Raw genomic sequence first — 12108 nt, 5'->3', positions numbered from 1 at the left:
TAGAACGGATTAAGGCGAGCCCGCTCTGAAGTGCGGCAGCTTCTGGGCTGTAGGTATTGTTTAACGCCAACTTTACGGCTGCGGATTGAAGAAAATATTGTTTAACGGCAACTTTACGGTTGCGGATTGGCAAAAATATTGTCCTGTCCCCAAAACCTGAGATACTTCTCATCCACTTCTCGCACCAGCGTTGTGCAAGACCAGACACAAGCTTGGGCCAAAAATATAATCTTCGTTTAATCTTGGGATGAAAACCCGAATCATCACAGACATGTTTTTCTTGTTTTTGTTTTGTTTTAGCACGTGACATCGTGTTTTCTTTCATTTTCTTTTCTTTTTTTTTCTTTTTTTTCAAACCTAGCGTTACAGTGACACCTCTCTATAGCACGAACACCCACGGGACCAAGATTCTTGTTCGCTAGAGTGAGGTGTTCGTACACGAGGGGAACTGAAGTAAGAGCATTAAAGAATGCTGGGTGGGGAAGTCAGCTGTCCGTAGTAGGGGAGTGTCCGTCTAGGAGACGTGTCCGTAATGGGAGGTTCCGCTGTATCTGCCACTCACAGACTGGCTGCCCAAAACTTGGTGACGTGGTACATGTTTCCTGAATACCCCGTCCTCCGCATTACGTGAAAGACGTGTCACCGTGCTATGAGCTCTCAGGGCACGTTAGAGAAGCCTGAGGAGGGTCAAATGAATCTGCGTACCGACCGCAGCTTTCCCGCGGTACAAAACCCAACACAGAAATTATGACTACTTCTAACGGTACGCATGACGGCAAGAATAAAGCTCACATGCAAACTGTGCCATGGCGTTCGTGTGAGTGGGGCAAAAAAAAAAAAAAAAGAAGCGTCCCTTCGCGAAATTCTGCGTGAACGGGAACCAATTTTCACCAGGAGGCTTTTACTTATCGTAACCACGAAGCGCTACTCGACAGCTTCCACACTGTGACGTTCGTATAGCTTTCGAACGTCCTAGATTCTCTCTCTCTCTCTTTTTTTTTTTACCCTTCGTGAAAAACCTTTTAATCTCGAAAGTGCATCGACAGTGATTAATATGCATCGAGGAATAGAGCAAGACGGCGTAGGTAAAAGCGCACTTTCCTAATAAATCAAAGTTACCGCCGAAGACCACTCTGTGCTCCGCTCGCTTCTACTTAAAAATTGTCGGTACTTTCCATTGATAGAAAATACCGTGTTAGACCGTGAAAAAAGGCAGCGTTATTGAATCGCCTGCCTTCTTCTTAGACATTGCTTAGACAATTCCAGTAAAGAATCCATTCTATAAGAAGCAGGCAATGGAATCACACTGTCTAATCTTCAATGGGATCGAGGTTTCCTAAATGGGTCTTACGTTCATGTGACTGCAAGCCTTAAAGGGGCATTGAAGGTCCGCTACATAGTTTTTCAGTGGTGCGCAACAAATCACATGTGCTCCCTAGCCGACCAGTAGCGCGCGCGCGCGATGTCTTTGATATTACACACCCTCTATAGTCGTGTTCAACTTAAGAAGGAAAAGAAATATAGCCCGTCAGCTCTCAAAACGTTACTGCGCCGCAGATAGGATGGCTGGATATATGGCTGGAGATATGGCTGGATCCTACAGTTCGCAATACGATATAGAGAGGTCACGCTCCCTCCTGCGCGAGTCAATCCATCCTACTCACCCCTGCTTCCGTATTGGCTGTTAAGACTGACCGCATGACACGACGCTGCGACAGAAAGTGTGCTTTGCAGGCTGATCGCGCATGGCGGCGCTGCAGTATTCCTCCTGGCGAGATCATTGCATATCCTTATCTCCAACTTCGTATATAGTTCATGGACTAGATTTCTTTTCCTTCTTAAGCTGAACACCTCCTCGACCCCTTGAAACAGCGCGAGTAGTGCTGGCGTCACTACGTGACGTGATGAGCCCGCCGCAGGTAGCGCCGCGCCGCGTCCGTACCAGGCGAATTTTCAGTGATACTGGCCCAATATTGGACCAATACTGGGCCGGTATTGCCAATATTGGTCCAATATTGGGCCAAGATGTTGTGCTGCGTAGGTGTCGAATTTCCACGGCTCCGGAAGATTGGGCAAAGGGTGCTTGTCTCCCTCAAACTGCTTGCCCTTCAGCCTTTGCTACACCTCTGCCACCTTTTATTGCCTGATTGACGTAATGTTGCGTGACCTCAGAGCAGGTCGTTAAACAGACTTTACGACAAAGTCACATACGCCTCGGATGATCTCGCTTTGCTCCGACCTCGAAGTAAGACGATTCCCCCCCCCCCCCCCCAGTTTCGCTGTACCTTACAAAAATTTAACCCTCTACTTTGTTTACTCTATTTCAAAATGAAGGCGTTTCGTGCGTTCATCACAATCATAAAGCAAACATCTTCGCCGATTCTCGCGGTGCAACGAAATCGGTACTTAGGCCCTCTCATAAAATTGTAACACCGGCTGGCTCGTGAATGATAACCATATTACTTCCTTAGATTAAAGCTTCTCTTCTAAGTAAATGTACTCATGTAGAGGATGAAACTTGCTGAGCCGAGTCGTCACAGTTGTTTACTTTCACCCAAGATGGATGCACTGCTTCCGCTCTCCAGCAGGATCATATTTCACCCGTTACACTTCACGCGCACCGCACGAGTAAATCATCTACAAAGCTGAACTGGAGACGCGGAGCAAAACGAAAGCCAAGAGGACCTTTTTTGGCTTTTCGAGAACCGTTTTTCGTAGAAGTACATGCGGTAAGTGGCACGGCTGATCAAACAGGACGAAATTACCGCTACAGTGCACATGCTATTACAAAGGAACTGTACCGTTTCCCATAATGTAGGAAAATTTGTTACGCGATAGCGGAAGAAGACCGATGGGTGTGGAGGCCTCCAAACTTTGGAGCAGCCGTTGACGAGAATCTGCGTTTGTCTAACCTATACAGCAAAGAAGGCGAAGACTCGTAGAAAAAAATCATTTGGGATTCGGCACTTTTAGTACTTTTGTTTTCCCCATTCACCATTTATTCCTCAAAGAAATATCAAATTGGGTTTAGGATATACCCTATAATGAGTTGAATACGATTCTGAATAGGGCACGACATGGCCGTTTTCCTTGACAGGAGGACTAATTGTGATTTGTTTCCGAAACAAATATCTGTATCGATTTGGGAATACGTACGTAATTTTTCTTTCGCTTTGCACGGTTGGGAGAAGCAACGGTGTTGAAATGTATTTCATTAGGAGTATCCACGGGATCTATGCACACTATTTTTCGTTTTTTTTTTCTTCTTCAGCCCTGCTGACTAGGCCCGTTGTACAATGTTCCTGTCCTACGGCCTGGCCTTCACAATTTGTTACGCGTATTCTGGTACAGCTCTGTAGAACTTTCGTGCCTTGAAAGGCAAACCCCCAGACACGTTAACAGACTTCTCTAGCTTGTGCTTCCCCGAAATTGAACGAGGAAACGTAAGACTGCATGTAAGCTACGGTCTACGATGCTGTCGAGTTTAAAAAGAAGAAACTATACCAACGAATGAATCAATTTTCCTGGGCTTTCCCTAACAGCAGAGAGGTGGTTTTCACCAACGAGCGAACACTAAAAATACTCGATACGAACGCAACCTCTACTGTCGCTATTATACAGCAGAGCATGTATTACAACAACAAACGGGCGAGACTCCGTAATCTGTTATCCGACAGGCTAACTCCAACACACAAACAAACGAAACCCTGCACCATAACGTCCCAGTATCTCCAGCCGACGAGCATTTCCGCAGCCAGAAGGAAAACAAGCCCGTCTGTCACGGCTAAAACGAATTCCTGCTTATCATATCCCGGCAAACACGCATGAGCAGGTCGAAACAATGCTCACCGATTCCTTTTTCTTGTCGCACGCTGGCGACCAAGGGAATCTGAGCAGGTATATGTCATTAGGCAACAAAGAAACCGACGCCCGTCTCATCACTCAACATACAGCTGGTCTGTCCCCGGTCGCGTTCTGATAAAGAGGGACAGTACTATGCGTCTCGGCAATACGTACTTGGGGTAGCGCGAACGGTATGCACAGAACGCAGTCAATCATGACGCGATAAGTAAGCCTTTCCCATGCGTGGCAACGCCGCATATAAAGCGGCGCACCAAGATAATATGTATCGCTTCCAGCGTATCACATTAATTCCCTCAGCTTACAAAAGTATTTTTGCATGGTGCGTTCCGTGGTTGTTTAAGCCAGACAGAGCTTCTATTTATTTATTTATTTTACTTTATTTTTCTAATGAGTCACCAAGGATAGCAGCGTGAAGAACATGGCAAGGGGGAAGCCTAAACGAGCGTTATACAGAAAGAAAATAAGAACAATAAAATAAAATCAACGTCAAGAAGAAAAAGAAAAGTTGCATCTTTAGGCATTTTCCCAAACGCATTTAAATGCGGTAGTTTCAAATGATCATGTTCCGGTCCCGATCTTCGTGCGCCCGCGCTCGTTTCGGAGTCACCGGCTGTGCTGTCTGAGGTTTTCCCTGGGTTTTCCGACAGACTTTCCGGACGAATGTCGGCACAGTTCCCCCTGAAGTCGACCCAGGACGCCATACTAACGCCCTTGTCCCCCACTGCTTTCTGCTGTCCTCTCTCCACCCGTCCACGTCTGTACGCTGCTCATAGCGACAGCTGCTTCGCGGCGCTAACACAAAAACAACAACAACAACAACACCAATTGTGGTGATGCCAACGCGAGTTCAAGTCTACCATCAAAGTAGACGAAATTTATGGGCATAACGTACCATATGATAATAATTCAGTACACTGTTGTCATTCCTATATGATCAATTCAACACCAAGATACACCCATTGCGCCCGTTGCATTCTTGCGCTTATTAAAAACTCCCTCTTCAGCAGAGGCGCAGGGGTAAGGGTAAGAAGAGGATTGCAAAATAACTGAATCCACAATAACTGTCATCGACCAGCACAACGACAGATGTCGGCAGAAATTAGGGTTCTCTGACCACCAGGCGACGGGCACACACGAATCAAACAGTGCTCAAAGATAACGGCCCAGTCGAGGGTCCCCCTCTAATGGATATATCGGACAGAAAAACGCGCGCCACTGAAAGGGAAAGGAATGCTTAGGTTTCAGGCTATGCGTCGTTAGCTCACTACGGTCACCGTGACGGATATGTCTAGAGAAAGACAGCAACAGTTGTCACGGCCGGATCGAATGACCGGTGCCTTGGGGCAGGGGTGCAGAGTACATTAATCAGCACGTGTAGTGGCACCACACGATTGAGATATGTACTAACGGGAGTACGGATGGACTTGTGGATTGAAGCCGCGATATTACTTTGAAAAGGATCGAAAGAACAACGTCGAGCTGGTGCTTACGTATAATAGCCAGTCCCGGGACAGGGAAAAAGAGGGACATACTGCAATATCTGAGACACAGCAACCCTTTCACCTAAGCACCCTATACCAAACCTAAGAGGCCAACAACTTCCTTATAGTTAGCAAGGAGGATAATGATGTAATGCTCACGCAGCGCCCCGTCGAGACAACTTCTCCTGAAGTAGGCCAAAAGGAAAACTTCTCAAGGACAAGGGTGTAAAGGAATAAGGGGAAACAATGATGTTGCACAGCGTTAAGTGAGCGGCGAGCTCTGAATTCCCTGGAAAAAAAAAGTGTTATCACCCTGTGTACAATGCGCCCAGTGTTCCAATAGAGTCCAGTTGACCACTTTGAACCTCATAGAAAACGCCGCACGCTAGGGGAATACAACTCAAATCAACATTAACACACTCCACAACTTTGGTACTGTAAGACATATCACAAACTCGTTCAATGGCTGCCATGAGTATGCTCCGCAAGAGGGCTTCTCCTTACAATGAGTCACTCTGCAGGCAAAGCACGCTTTACAGAATACCGTGTCCGCTGACGATTGCTGACCCTCTGCCTTTCGTTTGCGCAGCCAGCGTGGATCAAAGTAGAAGACAAGGGGATCCTTACCATCCATCAGCAGCTCATCAGCCGAAATTATCGAATCTCGCTGAGTACCAGTGACAATAGGAACTTTGTGCTCCAGATAAAAAATGTGCAGGAGTCGGATCGCGGTGGCTACATGTGTCAGATAAACACATCGCCCATGATGAGCCAGATTGGGTACCTCGATGTGCTTGGTAAGTGCTTCATCTTATATTATATATCTTATATTCATCTGTTATAGAGACTCTTGCTGTCCATGGGCACTTGAAATAAATACTCAATACTCAATCTTTCAGAATTATGGCAATGTTGAGCTCACCATTACTATTACACTTACTAGCACAGTCTAACAGTTTGCTTTTAAATGTCGCGGTCGAGTTTTCTAATGACATCTTTCGGCAAAGGCACGGAGTGTTCGTGTAACCACGTTCTGTAATACACCTTGCGAAGGCGAGGCTGTACATAAATACGTATGTCCATCTTTCGTACGCACGGTAAGTACCAGCCTAATTTTGTTAGCTGCGTCTGTTAATACAGACAACAACGCTAAAAGAAATCGAAGGCATCGCCTAGTTAATGCCACCGGTATCGTCCTGGTGGGCTTCTCGAACTCTGGCAAGGTGGCACGACAAGCAATTTGCTGTCCTTGAATAGTTTCTGAAGCAGACGACAGCATTGTCGCATTGTCGTACCTTTTGTCTACAGAAAATCCTCGAGACCACAACAACAAATACACTGATGATGATGAATGGGGAAATTCTAGACCACAGGTGCACAAACCGCTTCGTAGTTTACATGCATTAGCATATTACGAGACACGATGTGATGTGATGTGATGTGATGTGAATAAAGAAAAAAATGGGGATGTGTGTGTGTGTGTGGGGACGAGACACGAAAACCTGCGTAAAGAATCCATTGATGGAAAAGTAGGTAACTGTGCAGTGTAATTTCGAGTCAAGCACAGAACAAGCAGCTTCGTGCTGGCTTTTTGGCCGCCCGTGACATGCATTCTTGCATTTAATGACGGAATAAATGATAGCAAATATGATATCAAATATGAAATACTAAGGTAATGCGACGTGCCATAGCGTAACCAATAACGAACCTAGCGGTAAAAATTGCATGCAGTGCCACCGGACATCATTGTGGAAGAGAGCAGCTCTGACGTGATCGTACGTGAGGGATCCAACGTGACGCTCATCTGCAAGGCGAAGGGATACCCACGGCCAACTATAACCTGGAGACGGGAGGACAACGAGCCCATCCCTATGGGTTCCTGGAAGAACGGAAAGAAGACGCAGACTCTCGGTAATAATTCGTTCACCCGCTGCGTTGATGGAGGGGTTCCGGTAAGCCCGGGACGGGAACCGATTGTGAAGGAGGTCGCCTTCAAACATTCACGCGCCATCCCGCGTCTAACACTGACCTAGCGACGCTAGTGTTCCGTACCACAATGGTGAAACCAATAGTTGGAACACACACCAAGCCAAGTTTGAGACATAAATGCTACTTTTACGTTTGAAAAGTAACCGTAAAGTAACTTTAACCTACTAACTGTAGCTGTAACTGTTGTGTCGGATGAAGACACTGCCCCAAGAACCATAGCTGGAAGCATCAGTGTTAACAACTGTAACTGCTCTCGTCTCAAAAAAAGTACCTGTAAATCGTATTATTATTATTACAGTCATTATTTTACAGAGGTAGCTGTTAAAGGGAAGGTATTGGGAAATCGCAGTGGTTGTATCACAAAACCCTCCGTTTTTTCTTTCCTTCCTTTTTCTTTTTCCTTCCTTTTCTTTTTTGATTCCCCTTTTTGTTTTTTCTTTCTCCTTTCTTTTCTTTTTCGTTTTCCCCCTACCCCCTTTTTTCCTTTCTTTCGGAATAGCAAGCCGGCTCTTTGCCTGGCTAACCTTTCCTTTCTTTTTTTCTTAATAAATATATCCCCCCCTCCGCTTCTTCCCTTTTCTTCTACTCTCACTCGGTGACGGTGATGCAAAACAAGATAAAACAATCTAAAGCTAATAAAAACAGTTTTGACAAACACAGAGATGGGTACGTTGTCCCGCAAAGTGTCCCGATTTCTCAGCGTTTCCTGTCCCGCTTGTTTCCCGATTTTCGTAATATTTTTGTCCCGCTATTCCCAGCTCTACACATCACCGCTCACTTCACAGATCACAAGACAGCACTCGTCACTCTAAAGTACAGCTGCGCATATATCAGTGTCATATATAAAACTGTCAACATCCACGCGCAAGAGCTACCGCTATAAATTCGCGTTACAGAATCGTAACCGTCCTGTGATTGTTTATTTTCCGTTACTATTTTTACAAACTAACCGAAACCTGTCGTCATAATTCGAAACTTTGATTCCTTTACGAAGGCTACAATCAAAATTACACTGGACTCTTCCTTGCTTCGGCGCTAAAGTAGTGAAGGACGCTTCAGCTCGTGCATCGATGTTTTTAGTCCCAGCTGCGCGTGCCACGCCATGGAGCAGTCCCGGTGAGAAACATAGTGCGCGTTGCGAAGCGGACTGGCGTCGCTGTCCGAAGGACGTGAAGACAAATGTTGTCAGCGGAACATTCGCGAGAGCTGTTGTGGGCTACAACTCAGTGAACCGGTATGGAAAAATAGAGGAGTGCGCGTCATGCCGCGCCTATACTGAACACTACGATAGGACCCGTTCCGAACCCACACGCGCACGATAGGTGTGCGCGCGCTTCTCCTGCATTCTCATTGGATGTCGCCAATATTTGCCCCCTGGGGGTGGCATTCGTTGTCGCCAAAGGCGGCTCTGTTTTCATTGCGTTTTTCTTCTAAACGGTAGCGTTGTGTGAACTAATCTCGCTTGAATTGTACTAATTGAAACACGAGCTTTCATTTGAGAGCGAGTTGTTTCAGCATTTTAGTGTTCCTTTAACGGCGACTGTTCTCATAATCTTCTCACCTTCGACGCAGCCGAAAGGGCCAGAGCCAAGCTAAATTAAGGAAGAAAAAAAATAAAACTAAGAAATCGCCTTCAGCAGCGCCGCAGATCATGACGGAGTCACTTTGCAGAAACTATCCCCTTTTTGCTCGATAATCAATTGAGCTTACCCGGCCTGCTAAGCGCAAGAACAAGGTATGCCGTATAAAACTTAATCCGCACACGACTGACAGGCGAAACAAATTTAGGATCCGGGGTGAGCTGAAGAACAAACAGACCCCCCTTTTTCCCTCCTTTTGTGTACGCTTAGATTTTTCCGGGGTCGCCCTCTATCTTTGGGCGAGAGACAGTTTCCTCTGTCATCCTTTTTTTTCCCCTCCAACTATGTTGCTGAGATTGAAGGAAAGGCTTAAACGACAAAGTCCCCCTAAGCCATAGATCCACTTACGGTGGAGCTGTAGGAGCAAGCTAGGGAAATTTGGCGACAGGCTTCAGACAGCAGCGGACATGAGACGATCCTCTATTCCGAGATCGCTTTCCGGTCGATGCTCATGCTTGGCATTTCACGATAAGGTACGGCGGATTAATAAATTGATTCTGATGTCACGAGGCTTCTCGTAGGGGTCGGTGATGAAAACCGTTAGGAGGTATCGTTACTCGTTATGAAGTTCCTTTGAATTATTATTTACCTGATGCAAGTTGGCGGATATGATAACATGTTTCATTACCTTAAGGGAGCTCGATAGCAACAGGAGGATATCGCAAAATAATTCTTAATGATTCTGCAAAATGGGTGCATATCGTACGTATTGCTTAGACTTGACTGAAAAGAAACATGGAGATGTTAGCCACAGCGTGTACAAGGCTCGCTACTCCACCTGTAGTCTGGGGGAAAATAAACACGAACGGCACATAGCAACACCTGGTAGCCAGCCCGACTTTGCCACTTCGCCGACTTACGTCCCGATATATACTGTACATATTTTTTGCTCTATCGGTATCATCATCAACACACTCTAAAAAAACAGAACTTCGCCGCATAGCACGCTCCGCGCAACCCATGGCTACGAACGATAGGGTTATCGCTTCTGATTCGACGAGAAAAGAGGGCGTACGCCTTTTTGTGTCAATTATCGTATATCCAAATTGACACAAGGTGGTGTTGGTGGTGATGGTGAAAGGACTCCCCGTTGTCGGCCTCACATATGTGGGCAACTTCACGACAGACGCCCTGGGGGAATGTGCGTCGTGGGCCGACTTCTAAGGGAACTGTGCTGGCATATGTCTGAAACACAAAAAAAGGCATACGCTCCCCTCTGTCTTCGAATCAGAAGCGACAACCCTATCATTCGCGGCAATGGCTGGCGCAGAGCCTGCTGTGCGGTGAAGCTCTGTTTTTAAAGTGCCCGTGCAAAAAAAAAAAAAAGAAGAAGAAGAAGAAAAAACCCAGAGGCAAAAAGTCACGTAATAGTTGCAGCGTGTCGTTTGTCTATTCTATTTGCCGCTGTTCTGTTTCAGTACAAACTTACGACGGAGAGCTCCTGACCGTGACACGCGTGAGTCGGGTCCACATGGGGGCCTACCTTTGCATCGCTAATAACAACGTGCCATCACCCGTGAGTCGGAGGATCATGCTACATGTTCACTGTAAGTGTGAATTCTTGTCATATTAGCACGCGTTTCCGAAGACGCACGGTATGCGAGGCCCAGTTGTAAAAAGAAGACAGAAAGACATTTCTTGTTCGCATCAGGCCTCGAATGCGTGTGTCACGAGGACAATGTATTTTTGGGGATGTCTCAAGTAGGATGCGTAATGACGTTACCCTGTGGAGTGAGATGGTTTCCCGCTGTATTTGTACAAAAAGCAGTTACCTAAAAAGTTGAAGTTAAATAAATTGCCAGTTTCTCTCGGTAGATAATGAATAAACATTGAACATTATTACAAAATAGGCGTCTTAACCCAGACAACACCGAATATCCTCTGGATGTATGAAAAATGTCTTGGCGGATTCGTACGTCCGATGGATATCCCTCAGATATACATCGGACGTACCGTACGAATCCTTACTTAGTCCGTTAGGACGTTATTTATTTATTTATTTATTTATTTATTTTGTACGTGGATACGAGGATATTCGGTGTTGTTGGGAAATAAGTCATCAATTGTATTTGTTTTCGAGCAAAAACTTAATAATGGAGATCATTATAAGAACATCATATGCTTGGTGAAACGATCGAATTATTTTGAATTAGCCTTTGCAAACTACTCTCATCTCACACGATACGCCGTAGTCCGTTGTTTAATGTTTTGAATGTGTCATCTCGTAAGCAGTCAGTACAACTCTTTTTCTTCAATGCAGTCCCGCCAGTGATATGGATCCCGATGCAGCTGGTCGGATCTCCACCCCGTTCGAACGTGACGTTGGACTGCCACAGCGAAGCGTACCCGCCAGCCGTCAATTATTGGGCTAAGGACGGCCATAAGATCTTCCTCAACAACGACAAGTACTTGGTCAGCCTCAAAAAGACAGGCTATAAGACACACATGCAGCTCACAGTGCGGCATCTACGCTTGCACGACTTCGGCGCCTACAAATGCATCTCGGAAAATCTCTTGGGATCGACAGAGGGATCCATCAAGCTGTACGGTAAGGCATTGTAATTTGAAGATTACATCGTAATACAGACACATGTAGCGATTCGGAATGTTAAGTCAATTGTGAAGTCAACGTTGTCTTCGGTTACTTCGAAAAATACGGTGCTAGCGATGACTATCCCAGAAGTAACCCCACGCTCATAAAATTGAACTTCACCACATAGCACGCTCCTAGCCAACCATCAGCCCGAGTGACATCGTTCTCTCTCCTTATTTGTTGAAAATGGGAGGCGCACGCCTTTTTGTGATACTTATGCAGACGTGTTAATTGTCACAAAAAGGCGTACGCCCCGCGCTTTCCACAAATCAAGAGTGATAGACGTATCACTCTGTACAATGGTTGGCCTTCAGCGTGTTATGTGGTGAAGCTTTGTTTTTCCTGTGTTTTCCTCAGACGCTTTCAGACATATGTCGGCACAGTTCCCTTAGAAGTCGGCCCAGGACGGACATTCCCCCGGGCGACTGTCGTGACGTTCCCCACCTCTGTGAGGCCGACGACGGCGAGCCCTTTCACAACCACCACCACCACCTTTGTTTTAAGTGGGCAGGATGCTCCTATACCAGAAACAACGTACAGT

The 12108-nt window shown here is 46.1% G+C and overlaps 1 protein-coding gene and 1 long non-coding RNA gene across 2 annotated transcripts in view; one reads left to right on the top strand and one right to left on the bottom strand.

Moving 5' to 3' along the window:
- LOC135371293 (uncharacterized) overlaps positions 1–12108 on the bottom strand; it is a 148212-nt gene that overhangs the window by 94434 nt on the left and 41670 nt on the right. The window lies entirely within an intron of this gene.
- The window catches only part of LOC135371290 (lachesin-like), an 82713-nt gene that overhangs the window by 60745 nt on the left and 9860 nt on the right, over positions 1–12108 (top strand). Inside the window, exons 3-6 of the mRNA XM_064605399.1 lie at positions 5935–6142; positions 7077–7256; positions 10393–10521; positions 11235–11522. Of these exons, the coding sequence (XP_064461469.1) occupies positions 5935–6142; positions 7077–7256; positions 10393–10521; positions 11235–11522 (805 nt within the window). The remainder of the gene's footprint in view (positions 1–5934; positions 6143–7076; positions 7257–10392; positions 10522–11234; positions 11523–12108) is intronic.

Source organism: Ornithodoros turicata, chromosome 10 (assembly GCF_037126465.1).
Source record: "Ornithodoros turicata isolate Travis chromosome 10, ASM3712646v1, whole genome shotgun sequence".
NCBI classification, from domain to species: Eukaryota; Metazoa; Arthropoda; class Arachnida; order Ixodida; family Argasidae; genus Ornithodoros; species Ornithodoros turicata.
The sequence above is the reverse complement of the archived record's forward strand: the minus strand, read 5'-3'. Positions and strand labels throughout refer to the sequence as shown.